The sequence below is a fragment of the Vidua macroura genome, chromosome 13 (genome assembly GCF_024509145.1).
Source record: "Vidua macroura isolate BioBank_ID:100142 chromosome 13, ASM2450914v1, whole genome shotgun sequence".
Lineage (NCBI taxonomy): Eukaryota > Metazoa > Chordata > Aves > Passeriformes > Viduidae > Vidua > Vidua macroura.
Window position 1 is genome coordinate 14,482,858 of NC_071583.1, and position 17,464 is coordinate 14,500,321.

The following is a 17,464-nucleotide window of genomic DNA, read 5'->3' on the forward strand; positions in this document are numbered from 1 at the left end:
GAACAGCAGGACAGACAGCGCGGACATACGGCAGGACAGCACAGACACACGGACATGGATGTGCAGGGACCTCCATGGGAGCAGGGCCCCTGTGGGAGTTAGACCCTATGGAAACTGGACCCCGAGGGAGTGGGATCCCTGGGGAGCAGGACACCTGTGAGAGCGGGATCCCCAGGACAATGGGACACGTGTGGGAGCACGGCCCTGTGGAGTGGGACTCCTGAGGAGTGGGATACATGGGAGCAGGAACCCCAGCAAGTGCCATGGCAGTAGTATCCCTGGGGAGTGGGGCTGCTCTGGAAGCAGGGCTCCAGGGAAGCGGCGCTGGGGCATGTTGTGCCTGGTGCCAGGGCAGTGGGTGCCCCCAGTGCCCTCAGGGCCAGCCCCCAGCCCTCGCCCATGGCACAGTGCAGAGTGGGGGTGAGCCCCCCCGGCCCTGGCCCCTCGCTCTCCTCCGCCAGCCCCAGGTCTGGGCTCAGTGCCAGCTCGTTAGCAAAGCCTTGTTAGCACGGCAGCCCGCTCCCACGGGAATGCCCTGCTCCCCCACGCCAGGCCCACGGGCACAGGCCTGCAGACCCCACGGGGGATGCTGTATCCCTTCCCCTGGCATTCTGAGTTGAAAGCATCCCTGGCTGCCCTCATCCTGCTCAGTTGGTGCCGGTGGGGGTGTGTGGAGGGGCTGCAGGGCCTGGGCAGGCATGAGGCGCTGCTGTGGGGCTAGCATGGAGTGAGGGTGGCTACCTGGGCACGGGCCAGTCCCCTGGGTCAGTGGGCACACCTGGCCCCCCTCCTCAGGAAGTGTGGGGGGTTCTAGTTCCTAAGGGGGCAGCCCTGGGAGTTGGGGGATGGGGCAAGTGCCTGAGGGACCCCCGTTCTGGGAGAAACCTGGAGATGCCCCATCCTGCCCAGTCCCATCCTGACCCATTCCCTGTCACAGGCACCCCGGCACCTGCCAAGGAGCTCCCTCCTCCTGCGGCAGGGGACACGGGACCCTGAGGAGTGAGAGATGCCCAAGCTCTAAGCCACCACTCTGTGACACCGTGTCTCCACAAGAGGTAGCCCTGAAACACGGCATCACCCAAACCGCTGTTCCCAGGGCTGCACCCACTGCTCTGCACCCAAAGGACCCCAAAACGCAACACCCGGACTCCATCTCCCTCCCCATGTGTGTGCCGGGATACACCGTGTCCCAACCACATGTCTATCCCGGGACACACCGTGTCCCCCTTCCCTTCCGTCCCGTCCCTCACAGCCCGTGTGTCCCCCCCCCCCGCCGTTACCCGCCGCTGCCGCCTGAGGGCCCGCGCGCCGACAGCGAGCGGCCTCGCCCCGCCAGCGCCGCCCCGCCAGCGCCCCGCCCATTGGCTGCGCCATTGGCCCCGCCCCCGGGGCGCGCGGGGCGGGGCCTGTCGGGGCGGGCCGGGCCGGGCCGGCAGAGCCGCGGGCGCGCGCAGCAGCCGCCGCCGCCGCCGCCGCCGCCATGGGCTGCACCGTGAGCGCCGAGGACAAGGCGGCCGCCGAGCGCTCCCGCATGATCGACAAGAACCTGCGGGAGGACGGCGAGAAGGCGGCGCGCGAGGTGAAACTGCTACTGCTGGGTAAGACCCCCGGGCCCCACCCTCGGGCCCCCCATCTTGGCTTCTTCGCCCGGCTCGGCCCGGCCCTGCCGGAACCGGGCGGCCTCGCCACCTCCGCGCCCCCCCCCCCTGCCCCGGGGCGATTCTGGGTACCAGCGCCAGGAGTGCCCCGCCCCGCCCCGGAGATCCCCCGTGAGTGGGATGCTGGCCTCAGCCCAGGCTTGGGTTCTCCCCGCAGCGAGCTCTGGGCTCCATCTCGGGCCGCGGGGATGCCCCGGGAACGGGGGCCTGCCCCGCCCCAGGCTTCCGGGTTCCCCCCCATGAATGGAGCAGCAGGCCTTAGGATTTCCCCCTGGAGTCGGGTGTTGATTCCATCCCAGGTCCCAGGGATCTCTCCCGGGAGTGGGGTGTTGGTCCTGTCCCAGGGATCCTCCCAGGAATCGGGTGTTGATCCTATCCCACCTCCCAGGCATCCTCCCCAGGACTGGAGTGTTGATCCCGTCTCAGGCATCCCCCCCGCCCCCGCAGGAATGAGATGTTGATCCAATCCGAGATCCTAGAGATTCCCTCCAGGAGGGGGTTATTGATCTTATCCCAGTTCCCACGGATCCCCCTCGCCCTCTCCCCAGGAATGGGATGTTGACCTCATCCCAGCTCCCAGTGTCTCTCCCCGCAGGACTGAGATGTTGACTCCATCCGATTCCCCCCAGGAGTGGGGTGTTGGCCCCAGACCACCTCCCAGGGTTTCCCCACAGGAACAGAGCCCTGTACTTACAGCAGACCCTGGGTCCCCTCCAGAGTGGGGTTCTTCCCCCACCCCTCTGTGAGCTTTGGGCATGCCCCTGGCAGTAGGGTAGTGGCCCTACGCAAGCCTTGGGTGCCCCTCAGAGAGGGTGCCACCCCACCCTGGGAGGTGGGGATCCCCCCAGAAATAGCTGCCACTCCACGATGGTATTGTCTCCCCCTGTCAGTGTCCAATCTGGACATATCCCTTTGGGACAAAGGTGGGGGCATCCCCACTCTCCTGGTGGATGTTCCCCCCCCACCCCCCAGCAAAGGTCCTGCAAGCTCGGGCACCCTGTCCCACCTGCCCAGGATCCCTGGACTCCTCCATGGGCTCCTCTTACCCTGGCCTCTGGCTGTGATGGAGGTAACGGGGCTGACAGGCACCCATTGCCCCGTGCCTTCCCCACTGGAGCACTGGGGCAGGCCCGAGCCTCTCCATCACCCTGCCCTCTCCATGGGGGTTTGGGGGGCTTGGGCCATTGCCTGCCGTGGGCAGGGCCCCCCACAGCCCACGGACTCTCTGCCTCAGGGACACTCGATTTTGGTACTGATAACGGGCTTTCGCTCTTCAAAGCACCCTGGTGATGCGCCCAGGGGCGTTCACAGCCCTGCCCTGTGCCTGCGGGCAAGGCAGCACTTCGTTATTTTAATTCATTATTTCTCTTAATGACTTCCAGTTGGGCTTTTTATTCCCTTTGCGAAATTCCCAGGGAGGGCCTCCCTCCAGGTGCGAGGTGAGAGTGTGGGACGCTCCCATGGCACCGAGGGGCAGCGGGACAGAGGGAACCCTGACAGAAAATGTCTTTGGACTCATCTGCTGTCTGCAGAGGAAGCTGCCAGCAGCAGGAAGTCACGCTGAAATCCGGCAGGCCTTTATTTGCTCAACCCCTGCCTGCCTTGAGAAATACGTAATTAACGCCTTAAAATGCTCCTTTATCAGAGTGCGTCTCTTTTTTATTTTATTTTGATTCTTTTTGCCTTGGCATGAGCAGTGCTGGCAGCAAAACACATCCTGGAGACACTGGGAGGGGATCTGTGCTGTATGGGGGGCTCGATGGTTGGGTGCACTCGCTGCCCCATTTTTTTTCTGTGGAAGGGAGAGCAAGGGGAGTGGAACCCTGTCATGGGATATGTGGGATAGTGGAGAAGCACGTGGTAGCTCTTTGTCATGAGCTGCTCCCGTGCTGGCCTTGATGCCAGGTCTGCTCCTCTCAGCCCACTGCCTGGTGGGAAGTCATGGGGAGGTAGCTGGCCAAGGAGGTTTGGCACCTCCAGCCTCGGGAGGCTCCTGGGACTGCCCAGGACCATCCAGGCAGTATCACCCTGGTGCTGTGAGCTGTGAGTGCCCAGGTAGGGAGGGCCCATCCTGTTGGTGCCGAGCATCACTGAGAAGCAGCTGTGGGCTCGCTGGGTGACAAGGATTATGGTGTAGGCTGACTAGCTGACATCCCTTTCCTGGGTCTTGCTCTGTCCTGAAGTGGAGGCAGGAGGAAGAGGATGTCTGCACTCCTTTCTGCTGGGGCCAGTGTTTACGAGCGGCATTTCTGATCTCAGCTGCTTTCTAAAGCCAAAAATAGAGCAAAATGGCTCTTTTTGTACATTTAAAAAAATGTTTTTTTCTTCCCCTTGCAGCTGTTGAGGTGTCAATAGCACTAGAGCCTTGGGTCAGCGCTGCCCATTTCCGAGCTGAGCCTTGGCCAGAAAATCCTCCCAAGCCGGCAGGTGGGGCCAGCACTGCCCCCCTGGGGGCTGCTGCTTGTGACATGTCCCCTCTGTGAGGTGGGATGGCAGTGCTAGAGGGATGCTCCCACCTCCCTGCTGCTCACCCTTCATATGGCTTTTTTTTTTTTCCCCATGGTCAGGGGAAGCTTTGAGGAGACCTGAGGCCTCACATGCTTTTGGGTGAGCACCTCAGCTCCTCATCACCCTCAGTGAGCTCCAGGGCCCTCTGTGGGGGCTGCAGCCCTCCTGCCTCCTCCAGAAAAAGGAAGAGAAAAACTAAAGAGAAAAACAGCTTCACCCTTTGTGCTGCATCAACCTACAGCATGAGGAGGAAATGTCTCTTCAAAGTGTGGCATAGTTTTTGGTGTCAACTCATGGTGTCCCACAGCTGAACTTTGGAGCTGGGGCACCACAGCCAGGCAGGGCATGGTGTGAGTGGAAGGCACTGGTCTTGGTATGTGGTGATGGCATCAGGAGTGTAGGAGCAGAGAAGGCTTGGGGCTGACTGCTGCAGGTGCCTCAGATCTGTGCTGTGCTCTGTATGTGGCCGTGAGCTGCCTCCTGCCTTTCCTCTGCCGTGGTGCGTGAGCTGGAGAGGAATGGACACACTGTCAGTGCAGTGGGGGCAGCCAGGACCCCGCAGTGGCACACGGCTCTGCAGGTGTGGGCACAGCACTGCTCTGCTGTGGCACCTGCCCGTGCCTTCAGGTTTTCCTCTGCTGTTTGCTCTGGCAAAATGAGTGTGTGTCAGATAGTTTGAAGCTCCAGTCTCTGATGAGGAGAAGACCCAAATGAAGCAATATCCCCCAGGCAAAGCAGTTCCCCCCAAACAAAGAATGTGTCCCTCCCTGCTACTGGAAACCAGCAGTCTCCCACGGTTTTGGTGCTGGAGAGGGGGCCAGGAGCCATTACCAACACCTAAAAGCACCTGGAGCATCTGCCCCATACTTCCAACACTTCCTGGTGCCGCTGTCAGCTCCTCACCACGGCTAGGACACAAAGCCCTGCAGTCATTGGCTGTTTCTGCTGGGCAGCAGTGTTCTGGCCAACCCATCTCCTTGCCTGTGGGAGCTGAGATGCTCCAGGGGGATTCAGGATTGGCAGCAGGCAAGTGATTGCTGTGCTCAAAGCCCCTATTCCTTGTCTTTGGAGGATGAGGAAAGTAAAGGATTTCTCAGCTATGTTAGAGGTGGAGAACGCGCTGGTGGGTTGATGATAATAATCCCCAGGGGTTTGCTCTAGGTGCAGACCCTGGGATGAGGACACTGCCCTTGCTGGCGTGGTGGCACCAGGGTACGTCATGTAGGAACTGCCTGTACCAGATCCTGCCTGGGACAGACAGGGGCCGGGCAGGGCTCGGAAGCGGGTTTTTTTTTTTTTGTTTTTTTTTTTTTTTTTTGGGGCTTGCATAAAAATAGAGGAAGGGAGGGGACCAGCTGTGACTTTCAGAGGTTGTGTGGCCCCAGAATTGCCCTGGGTTCTTTGTGAGCTGCCTACTTTGCTGTGCTTGGTCCTGTCTTGGGGGGTTGTTTCTGTCCCCACTCCTTCCTCAGTGCTGGCTTTTGGAGGGGTTGGGTCCTCCATTCAGTGGGGACGCTGAGAGCCCCAGTGCTGTTTTTTGCCATGGGCTAGGAGGTGTCACCATGAGGGGGACCAGGGAAGAACTCAGTGCTGTTAGATGAAGAGGGACCTGATGTCCAACCCCCTGAAGTTGGTGTATGGGCTTAGGATAGGTTGGGATGGGATGGGTCACTACAATGCCCCCACTGGTGATGTCCTAGGGGCCAGCAGCTGCCCTCTGCTCCAAGATGAGCACTTAGACTCTGCCTAGGGCAAGAAGAAGGCTTATATGTATATGATTAACATATAAAATGCATTTCTAATGTACATCTGTAAAAATATATTTTAACTTTTTTTCTATTTTAACTTATTTTAACATCTTACTTTTTTTTTATGGAGCAACATATACATTGATTTATATGTATCAAAAAGCACATATAGGTGAAGATATATATATATATTTATATATATGTGTAGCTTTACAGTGTCCCATGGTCTGAGCCTACCCAGGGCTGGGATCACAGTGTCCCCAAGCGCTGTTGCTGTAGCCAGGGCTGGCCTGGCCTTTCCGCAGCCACCGGGTTTCCTGCTCCAGGCCGGAGCGCAGGTTTCCGGGCCGGAGACTGCTTGAATCACCGGAGCTGGGGGAGCTGAGTAATTCTCCATCCCGCTGGTGGAAAACCCGGCCGGAGGGATTCAGGTGCCGGCAGCATCCCGGCTGTGCCAGAGGGTGAGGCCCCGTCCTGTCAGGACAGGATAATGGCACTCAGACCTGGGGGCACATGGGTAGCAGTGGTGCGGGGGGAGAGGGACCACTCTGGCCATGGCAGGGGCAGAAACAGAGCAGCAAAGTTTCAGGATTGCTGGAAAAAGCCCAGCACAAGGATAGTTTTGTCCAGCTTGTGGACACCGGCAGCCCTTGTTGGCACTGGGGTGCATTTTCCATGCTCCCCCTGGGAAACCATCCCTAGCCCACCTCCTCCCTGTGTGCCCTGAGCATCCTTCATGCTGCCAATTTATTTCTATTTTATTTATTTTTGTGGTATTTTTTTAAATTTCTATCAGCTGCCTTGGACAGGGGGTCTGCACCCCCCGAATTTTTTGAGGTCCTGCCTGAGGACGTGGCATTCCACCAGCCAACGATGCACGGCTCCTTCTGGGAAGCAGCCAGCCCTGTGCTGGAATGGGATGGCCCTTGGGAAAAACGCCCTGTGTCACTGTGGGGTTTTAAAAAAATGTGATTATTTTTACAGCAATTTTCCATCTATTTTGGGTAGGAAGGAAAATGTCGAGGGGAATCTCTTTTTGTTATTAGAGTCTTTAGGGTAACTCTGCTTTTAACACACCCTTTTGTCTGTCCCATTTGATGGTGGGGACCCCACAGGTGCCAAGGGGGGTGGGCTCTGCAGCCGTCCCTCTGTCCTACCGTCTGTCTGTCCTGCAGGGAAGGGGATTGGTGGGTTTGTCAAGAGCTAAAACCCATCTGTAAATTCATGCTCAAATAATAGCTGCTGTTTGCCAGGTTGGGAAAGCTTGCCAGGACAGCAGCAGGGGATGGGCCTCTGGGTGCTCGGGATGGGGATGGCTCTGGACCTGCTGGCGGATTGAATTCCAGCTTTTCCCCTATAATGAGAATTTTCCAGCTATGCATTACTTCCATCTATATTTGAAATATTTAAAAGGATGGTGCCGTGCGGAAAAATGGAAAATCCCCTGTCAGTGATGTGGAGTGAGATGGATCCTGAAACCTGTGGCCAGCTCCTAAAATACAGGGATTATGTAGGTGCTGCCCAGAACTATGTGCATATATTGCACTAAATATCTGCTGCCCAGAAAGCATCATAAATCATGGGCTGCAAGATATATATGTTGGCTCAATAAAGTTTTTGCCAGTGGATTAGCAGGGAGTTTTGGAGCCAGGCAGCTGCTTGCTTATTTTAAATTTTTGAAGATTATTTTTAACAAAGAAAGGAGGAAATGAGCCCAAGAGAGAGCTCTCGTCCTGTTTTTGCCAGGCACTGCCCTGGGAACAAGCACTTCCTGCAGAGAGGCAGGGCTGGAGGAAGGACAGCCGTGGGGTCGGCTCAGGGTAGTGGGGGGTCTCCACACCCCCCCCTTATGCCGCCAAAGGAGTCCAGAGCTCCTCTGACACTGCCTCGTCCTGCCCGGGCTGGGCTGGAGGGTGGAAACTGGCAGTTGGCATCCAGCCCAGGAATTGTTTTGGGGCTGAATGGGCGGCAGCTGGGGTTTTCCGGGGATTTGAAATCCTTCCCCTCTGCTCCACTCATCGAGGGGGCTGGGGAAGGTCCCCCGCATGGGGAGGGAGGCTGTTAATTCAGATCCAAATTCCTGCTCACTGCAAGCATACAATCTCTTGTGCTGGGCAAGCTTCTGATGGGAGGCAGAGGTGCTGACTTGGAACATGGCTACCTTCCTCAGAGAGCAGGGAAGGAGCTGGGAGATGTGGAGGAAGTTTGCAAGGAAATAGCCAGCCTTGGTGACGGTCACCCTGTGACTGTCACTGAGCCGGGAGAAAGCAGGAGGCCCCGGCAGGGTTGTTCCCTCCTGGCAGGGAAAAAATGTCAGGCAGGGTCAGAGAGAGGAGGAGCCGGGGATGGCTGTCTGGCACCTCATCTCAGAGATGCTGATAAGCCAGGTTCTCGCCTGACACGTGCCTCAGTTTCTCTGTCCAGGCACAGAGAAAAGACTGGGTGAATGCCACTGGCTCTGACCACCGGACCCAGTGGTACAGGATGGTGTTAGAAACTAGAGGTATTGAATGGGAAAAAATGAAGGGCTACGCCGCGTCCTTCCCCCCTGCTCCCAGCTCCAGGCAGGAGCTGCCAGCAGTGACCACGAGCACTGGCCAGACTGTGCCGGGTGCCGCGTCAGCGTCCTGGGGGAGGATGGGTCAGCAGTGCTGAGAGCCCCTGCTGTGCTGAGCAGTGACCTCTGAGCTGAGCAGAGCCCCTCCCTTGGTACAAACAGCATGGGAACCGTGGAGGGTGCTCAAGTGGTAAATACAGGGTGTCTATAGCCTCAGTATGGCCCCAGCATCAGGGTGCTCCATGCCCTGAGCACTGCCCACAGTGATGTCCCTGGGGATGCATGCCTGTCACCTGGGTGGTGTTCAGGCTGGTGACATGCGTAGAAGGAGTTTGTTCCCTGCCACCATGTCTCAGCTGGCACGATGGGCCCTGTTTTTCCCAGTTAATTTTAGCATAATCTGTTGTTTTGGTTTTTTTTGTTTTGTTTTTTTTTTCTAATTTTTTTAACCTCCTCTATAATCTCTGCCCCCTCTGTGGCCATGCTGGCACCATCCTGCTTGGGGCCCCCTGTAAGGGCAGCTCCATGGTCAAGGGCAGCACTGGGGGGACCCACAAAAAGGGCTGTGAGAGGACACAGGGATGGACTTTGCTTGGGAGATCCTCTGAGATTTGCACCTGGAGGCAGGGACCTCAGCCTGCTGGGGGTCCTGGGGCAAGATGAGCCAGGCACTCATCCATCTCGTGACACTCCCTGCACAGAGAGGGGACAAGGGACATGCCCCTTTCTTTCAGCTTCCCCTTTTGGCTTCCCCTTTCTTGCAGCCAGGGTGACTTTGCTTCTTCCCTGCTCTCAGCCAGTGGAGGGAGGGCTGGGCCAAGCTGCACATTGCCTGCGTCGGGTGACGTCCCTAGGGGGGACAGAGCGGGGGAAGGAGAACCTTAGGCACCCTGGCTGTCTCACTGAACTCATGGAACCCTGCGTTTGGATGCTGAAAAACAAAACGACCCCAAAAGCTGTTGGCTTTCCCTGCTGGCAGCTGCCTCTGCAGCAGGCTGGGGCACAGGACCCGGCAGGCTGGGAAGTGCGCACTATTTAAGAACCAACCCGGGGGCGGCTGAGCCCGCTGGGATCGCTTGAGCTGGCTGGTGGAGGTGGCAACTTATTCCCGAGTTCCCTGCCTGTACCTTGTGGCACAAGCATCCCTGCATCCTGGCTGCTGCTGCCTCCAGCTGTGAATGTGTAGTGGGGCTGGTGCTCCATTGTTCCCCAGCACAGAGGGGATGTAGGATGCAGCATCTCAGGTTCTGCTGGGAGATGGGATGGCAGGTGATGGGCAGAGCTTGGGCCCCTTGTCACGGGGAGTTCCCAGGTTCAGCCAAAGCCAGGATTGCCCATCAGCTGTGGCATGCAAGAACTGTGGGGAAAATGTTAGTGTGTTGATGCCATTTTCCTGGCCCAGAGCAGGTGTCATTTCTTCCCTTGGGACATATTGCAAGGGCCCCCAGACTCTCATTTTGTTCCCTCTTTCTTGGTCCTGACATTCACAGTGCACATCCAGTCATCTGCTCTGGCTAATGCTGCTTCTCCAATGGCCAAAGCACCTGCTGCATTCCCTCCCTGGGCTGGGCGGCTGTCCCAGTAGGGTAAGGGTTCCTGGCTTTGCACAGGACCTCATCCCTTCTCATTTCTCCACAGGTGCCGGTGAGTCTGGGAAGAGCACCATCGTCAAACAGATGAAGTGAGTGGTCCTTGCAGTGTCACTGTGGCTGACACTTCCCATGCCTTGGCCACAAGCTCCAAAACCAGTGGCTGACAGGGAAGGCTCCCTGTTGGTGTTGCCACAGAGCATGGGTGGGGAACAGCATCCTGGAGTACCCACAAAGGGCTGAACTTGCCTGTGTCTCTTCCCTGCCCCAGGATCATCCATGAGGATGGCTATTCAGAGGAGGAGTGCCGGCAGTACAAAGCTGTGGTCTACAGCAACACCATCCAGTCCATTATGGCTATCATCAAGGCAATGGGGAACCTGCAGATTGACTTTGGAGACTCCTCCAGAGCGGTGGGTGCCCTCCTGCTCCCACTATGCCTGTCAGGGATGAGAGTTCTTGTCACATCTGAGAGTTCAGATGTGCCCAAAACTGGACTAGGATTAAAGGTGGCTCAGCCCAAGCCCTGCTGTTGTCTGGTGGGCTGCCATCAGGTCCTTTGAGTGAGTGAGCTTCAATAAGTCCATGCCAATGCTCAAGCTATTTTATCCCTGCAGGATGATGCTCGGCAGCTGTTTGCACTCTCCTCCACTGCTGAGGAGCAGGGCATCATGCCTGAGGACCTGGCCAACGTCATCAGGAGACTGTGGGCTGACAACGGGGTCCAGGCTTGTTTCAACCGCTCCCGAGAGTACCAGCTGAACGACTCTGCTGCCTAGTGAGTACCCCCTCCTCTGCCCCAGCTTAGCTGAGCCCTGTGAGCCACAGTGCTTTTGTCAAGCAGCAGAAAATCCCCCCATGGGCTGCTCTTCACTGTCACCAGGCGTCACCAGTCTTAGGAGCTGGTGCTGCCACTTCCCGCATGGTGCTGGGGCTGAGCCGGAGCGGAACTGGGAAGGCGGATGTTTCGAAAGCTGTTTCCTTCTCTGGCGGGGTGCTGTGTACCCTGGGAGGGGGGGCACTGGGGCATCCCCCTCCTGCCACTGCTCTGTCCCCACTGCCCTTCCCCAGGAGATGCTGTCCACTGGCTGCCCACTCATGAGCGCAGCCAGGGTGCTGCCCATCCTCATCACCCTTCATGGGCTGTCAAGGCAGGAAAAATTCCCAAGGAAAGCCCTGGGGACACTTAGGTCTGAAGAGGATGAGTAGGATGCTCAACAGGCTTCTCTTTTTCTTTTAACTGTTTTATACAGGAAGACTTGGCATTACACTTGTGCATTACCCAGCAAATTGGTGTTTAGGCAGATTGCTGCAGCTGGTTGGGATTATTCTTGAAGAGATTAATAAATAAAATTAATCTGCCTAATGTACCATTGCTGGAGAGAGCAACACAGCTGAGTCTGTGTTCAGCTCACACAGTGCCCTCCTACTCTCTCTACCCAGACCCCTTATGGTAAAGCAGTGTGGGGGGAGCTCGTGGTGTGCCAGGAACACCCCACCAAGCCTGGCCTCACCTGGGATCCTGCATGCTTGGAACTCACTCACTGCCATCCCAGGGCAAGTGGTTTCCCCAGCTGTCCTCTCATGCATGACAGTGTCAGGTCCCTCTTTTGCACTGAGGTCACTGTGAAGTTGAGACTGCGGGAAAGCTCCTGGCAACCACCAAACCTGGAGAAGCTCCTGTCAGCTCTTTCCTCCAGCACCCGCAGCTTTCACTTCCTCCTGACGGGCACACACCCACCTTCCCCAGCCCCTGTCTGCTCCCCAGCCCCTGTCTGCTCCCCAGCCTCATCACTCCCCAGCCAGCACTGGCATTTCTCTGGCAGTGAGTGCTGGTTTGGGAGCACAGGACACTCAGCAAGTGCCAGGAAGCTCACACACACACTTGGAGCAGGTGTATCTGCACATTGTCTGCCAAATGCCTGTCACTGTCAGTGCCATTATGGAGCGTTTAGCACATGGTGGGGGGTTGGAAAATCATTAATTAGGAGCACCTTCAAGCTGTTGCTCCAGCCTTTTTCCAGCCCTGTGGAGATGCCAGTCCCTTGCCCATCTCATAGGAATGATGTGCCCACAGTGCTGCTGGAACAGGAGAGCCTGGGAATGAGGAGCCCCATGCCATGCCCAGCACACAGCCCACCTGTGCCCCAGCCCTCTGCGGCACAGCAGCCCCCATCCTGTTCCTCCTCTGCCTCTTGGGGTTCCAGGAGTTTGGGGTGCCAGGGTGGTGCTCACAGCACCCTGGGACTTGATGCAATGTCCAAGAGCCTGTGGCGCTGCACAGGGCCCTGCTGTGGCGTTTCCTGTTTTTCGTAGCCAGAGGCCATGTGTGTTTCCGGCTGTTTTTTAGCTGCTCTGCAGCAGTAACGTGCAGGTCCTCCACCCTCACATCCACAGCAAGCTCCTGGGGCACCTCCAGCTCTGGCTGTGCCCTGACACACTGCAGGGTTTCCCAGGAGCTGGTGAGTGGCCGTGCTGCAGTCAGAGCCAAGGATCCCTATGGCCTCATGGGCTGTAATCTGGCTTTCACCAGATTACAGGGCCACAAATGCCTTAATTAAGACAAGCCTAATTTGCTTAAAGGAGCCCATTTGTAGTAACCCAATTAAAGCAATGTGAGCTGGAGAAATCAAAACCTGCCTTGATCCCCCTGGCAGCCCTCATCAGTCCTGGTGGGTGTTGCATGGTGGGGACCCGTCCACCACCTCGGCTGGGACCCTGCGGGCAGCAGGGCAGGCGATGCTCCCCAGGGGGCTCGGGACGCCTGCAGCCTCCCATGGAGCTGCTCCCTGTCTCTCCAGCCTCCCGCCTCCTGCTTCCTCCCAGGACGCTGTCCCTTTGTGTTTTTGACTATAAATGGCATGGCGCCATCGATTGTTTCCGCCAGCACTGCGGCTGGTTGCCATAGCACTGAATATTTTCCTCTTGCCATTTCCCCCCTGTGCAAATGGCCAGGGAAACGGGGTGAGCCCCCCAGCCCTGGCTGCATCCTCTGCTGGGCTCCCAGTGCCAGCACACTGCCCCCAGTCCCTCGGTCCTGTGTGTCCCATGTCACCCTGGCCACTGGTGCCTGTGTCTAGCAGGGACACGGGCTTACCCCAGGATGCACGTGGGGCCTCTGCTGTGCATCCCAGCTTGGCACTGCCCACCCCAAATGAACAATGCTGGGAGATGGACAGGAGACTCTGGGCCAGTGTAGGGATATCCCATGGGATCTGGGTGGGTCGTGCCCCACAGCCCAGATCCCACAGCACCTTTCCTCTTTGTCCCCAGCTACCTGAACGACCTGGAGAGGATAGCCCGTGCCGACTACATCCCTACCCAGCAGGACGTGCTGCGCACCAGGGTGAAGACCACGGGCATCGTAGAGACTCACTTCACCTTTAAGGACCTGCACTTCAAGTATGTCTGACCGCTTTCCCTTTTGCCTTTTTGAAAGCAAAACAACCCCTTCCTCCCCATGCTGGGATGGACCATGGGTGCACACTGTGTTCTCCCCACCTCCTGGTTTGCTCATGGCGGGAATGCTGCCTCAGAGAGCGGAAACCACTGAAATAGCTGGAACAGCCTCAAAAACACTTCACAGAACTCAGCCTGGGGGCGGATCCAGGCTCTGGCAAGGAGGGGAGAGGGAAGGCGTCCCTCCTCGCGTTGCTGTGACGCTGCTTCCGCTGCAGGAAGGGCGCTGGGCAGGAGCTGGGGTCTCGGGGTCAGGCAGTGGCAGCGCTGCCTGCTGGCACCCTGTGGTTGCTTTCCACTGAAAACGCACGGGAAATAATAAGGGCTCCAGTTTCGGAGGCAAAAAGCTGCCATTGTGCACATCCCCAGGGGATTTAGTCCCATGGCAACAGAGCTGATGTCAAAAAGATCTGCTGGGGACCTCTCTGAATGCAGGGGGCTCACAGGGACCCCAATGCCACCCTGGTAGAATGGAGACACTTGGTTGTGCATTGCCAGGGGAGCACTTTGAAAGTGGCAGTGGGGGTGGTCTGGGGGGAATGCAGTATGTCCCCGTGGGGAAGCCTTCCCGCCAGCCAAGCAGTTGGCAGTGGGCATGGCAGTGGATGTGGAATGCTACTGCTGGGCTCTTCTCCATGGAGGCAGGGCATCCTCTGCTGCCCATGGAGGGAGAGGCACATAGTGCATTGGGATCATCCCCAAGCTCTGTTGCTTCACAATCCTGCTGAGTCCACAGTGACTTGGCTCCCCTTGGTCCAAGGTCTCTGGCAAAGCCCTGCTGTGCCTGCTCTGGAGCAGGTCTCTGGGGAACATGACACTGACATCCCCTGGGAAAGGTGGCCTGATCCCGCCCCAGCTCACATCAGGGATTTGCTTTGGCTGGGAAATGAGCCTAGACACTTCCTGGCAGCCGGAGCTGGGGCAGATCCTCAGTACTGGCAAAATCCCTGGGGCAGAGGCACTGTGTTCTTCCTTTCCCCAGTGCTGCTCCTGCTCCGGGCAGCTGGGGACACTGAGACAAGGCATGGGATGAGGGTGGTGGTGTGGGAGCTGCCATCCATCCCCATGTCACCCCCTTGCTGCAGGATGTTCGATGTGGGTGGCCAGCGTTCGGAACGGAAGAAGTGGATCCACTGCTTTGAGGGGGTGACAGCCATCATTTTCTGTGTGGCCCTGAGTGCCTATGACCTGGTGCTGGCTGAAGATGAGGAGATGGTGAGTCATAGGGATGGAACCAGTGCCATGAGACATTCCCTCTATGGGGGGCTGGGGGAGCAGCCCCTCCTCTGGTGGCCACCAGTGCCCTGGCCAGTTTGACCCAAGCCTTGCAGGGCTATTGGCATCCCCTGCCCAGGCAGGCAGGAGCATGGGGGGTGGCAGTCTGGGGTGCAGTGGGGTGGGTGGTGCCTGAGGGTCCCTGCCTGGCTCATGCTGCTGTCTTCCCTGCCAGAACCGGATGCATGAGAGCATGAAGTTGTTTGACAGCATCTGCAATAATAAGTGGTTCACAGACACGTCCATCATCCTCTTCCTCAACAAGAAGGACCTCTTTGAGGAGAAGATCGTGCACAGCTCCCTCACCATCTGCTTCCCTGAGTACACAGGTACCACTGGGACCCTCTGTGCCCTCTGCCCTCCTGGCAGGAGCAGTGGGCGGTGCCTTGCCCCAGGCAGGGTAGCAGGAGGTGCTAGGGACAGAGATGCTGGCTCCCCTGTGCCTGAGGAGCAGTGGGTTGGGGCAGCAAGTGAGGTGTGATGGGTGTTTGGGTTGCCCCAAGAGCTGGGAGATGTGGGGGGATGCAACACAAGGGGCAGCTGTCCTGAAGGGGGTTATCTGCCTCTGGAGCCTCAATTTGGCAACAGGACAGTGGCTGTGGAGGGCCAAGCCAAGCCCAAACCTGTGGCTTGGGCAACTGTGGGGCAGCCCAGTGTCTCTTCTTCCCCAGGGGCCAACAAGTATGATGAGGCAGCCAGCTACATCCAGAGCAAGTTCGAGGACCTGAACAAGCGGAAGGACACCAAGGAGATCTACACTCATTTCACCTGTGCCACGGACACCAAGAACGTGCAGTTCGTCTTCGACGCCGTCACCGACGTCATCATCAAAAACAACCTGAAGGACTGTGGTCTCTTCTGAGGGTGGCGCTGCCCAGGTGGGTGGTGGTCTCAGTAATGGCTCCTCAAATGGGGTGGTCATGGACCATCCTTCAGCTGCAGGCTCCCCTGTCCCCAGACCCACCCCTGCTCACGACCTCTCTCTCCTAGGAGCTGCAAAGGAAGGACCACACCATCTCCCACTCCTGCTTCTCTTCAGATTCATTCCTCCACCCACCACGTAAAGAGACTTTTTGAGTGTCAGCATGGTGGCAGGGCCCATGTACCCCCTGCTGGCCGTGTTTGCCCCCCACCATTGTCCTCCTCCTCGCCGGCGTTGCCCTTCCAGGGAAGACAAGGTTTTAATCTCGGTTTGTACCCCCTCCAACCGTTCCAGCCCCCATTTCATTCACTCCGAGCCCTGGCGCTCTCACTGTTTACATTGCAAGTGTTGCTGGCATGGGGGCCACAGGGTCCCCTCGGGGATGCCCACCCAGCCACAAACACGACCGATGACATTCCTTTTAGTAAACCAGAAAAGAAAGAAGAAAGAAAAAAAGGAAAAAAAAAAAAAAAAAAAGAAAAAACAACAAAACCAAACCCAAAACCATGCAAAAAAAACCACACCACACCGGTTGGGCACAGTTTACTTTTTAAAGAAACCTTTTTACCAAACTATTTAAAAGCATCAAGTGCTACATGGTGGTGGCATCCTCCGTGGCCAGCCCACCCCCCAACTGTGTGCCTTTGGGGGGGAGGGTCTGCACCCCACCCCGCCTCGCTGCCCCCATTCTGACGGGCAGCTCAGGCAGGAGGGTGAGCAGGGGGTGCTGCCCACTGCCTCTATCCCCCCCCTCTTTCTAAGCCTAGTTTTTAGGGCTAGCTGTTGCGTTGGGCGAGGAGAGCCCGCTGTACAGAGCGGCCCCTGCTGTCCCCCCCAGCCCAGGGGGACCCTTCAGTCGGTGCCTGCGGCCTCGCTTTTCCCACAGGATGTTTTACTGAGTCGTTCACGTGGTTTGAAATAATAAAATATAGAAAGGAAAAAAAAAAAGAGAGAAACATTATATATACTGAAATGTCCTGTGTGACATGGGAGTGGGTAGGGGGGCTTCACCCCTGTGGGAGGGCTAGGGTGGTCCCCAGGGGTTGGAGAGGGACACAGGGTGGGTTGGCATCCCCCTGGAGTCAGGAGAAGCCCCTGGTCGTGGAAGGTGAGGGCAATGGTGGGACCCTGGGGGGTGTAGCTGGGATGCTGCTGCAGGGCTGAGCCCTACCCCAAGGAGCTGTGGGGTGGGGGGGGAACAAACACATGACCACGCCCTGGCTCTGCAGTGGTGACATGGTGGGACCAAGGGAGTCCCAGTACCACACAGTCCCTGGGGACATCCAGTACCCAGGAACACCCAATAATCTGTAGCCCAGAGGGACATGTAGCACCCCTTGCATGCAGCAAGCCCACAGGAACCCCGAGTCCCAGGGATCACCCATGGACACCCCACACCCAAAGGACCCCCAGCTCCGAGGGGTTTGTGGAGACTCCCAGCACCCCCAGCTCCAGGGGGGCACCAATGGACACCCAGCAGCACCCAAAGGACCACCCCAACACCCAGAGTTTCAGGGGGCACCTGGACCCCCCAGCACCCAAGGGAACCCCTAACACCCCTCAGCTCCAAGGGGTATGAGGAACTCCCAGCACCAAGGGGCACCCAAACCCCCCCAGTCTCCCCAGTGCCAAGGGTCATCTGGGAACTCCAGCACCTCTCAGCTCTAAAGGGAACCCAGGGACACCCCAGGATCCCTCAAATACCTAGGGACACCCAGGACCCCCAAACACCCTTCTGCTCCAAGGGG

General features: G+C 57.8%; 1 protein-coding gene across 1 annotated transcript; it reads left to right on the forward strand.

Annotated features, from left to right (window-relative positions):
* The first annotated feature begins 1,424 nt into the window (after positions 1 to 1,424).
* GNAI2 (G protein subunit alpha i2) lies at positions 1,425 to 16,172 on the forward strand. The gene is made up of 9 exons (XM_053989381.1): positions 1,425 to 1,598; positions 10,110 to 10,152; positions 10,332 to 10,473; positions 10,678 to 10,838; positions 13,334 to 13,462; positions 14,605 to 14,734; positions 14,970 to 15,123; positions 15,466 to 15,672; positions 15,785 to 16,172. Exons 1-8 carry the CDS (start codon positions 1,481 to 1,483, stop codon positions 15,654 to 15,656), a joined length of 1,068 nt encoding a protein of 355 aa, XP_053845356.1. The 5' UTR covers positions 1,425 to 1,480; the 3' UTR covers positions 15,657 to 15,672; positions 15,785 to 16,172.
* Positions 16,173 to 17,464: the final 1,292 nt, after the last annotated feature.

Coding starts and splice junctions, on each gene's coding strand:
- GNAI2 (XM_053989381.1), top strand. CDS start 1,481: ATGGGCTGCACCGTGAGCGCCGAGGACAAGGCGGCCGCCGAGCGCTCC. Junction 13,463..14,604: donor TTTAAGGACCTGCACTTCAA/GTATGTCTGACC, acceptor CCCTTGCTGCAG/GATGTTCGATGTGGGTGGCC. Junction 15,124..15,465: donor CTGCTTCCCTGAGTACACAG/GTACCACTGGGA, acceptor CTTCTTCCCCAG/GGGCCAACAAGTATGATGAG.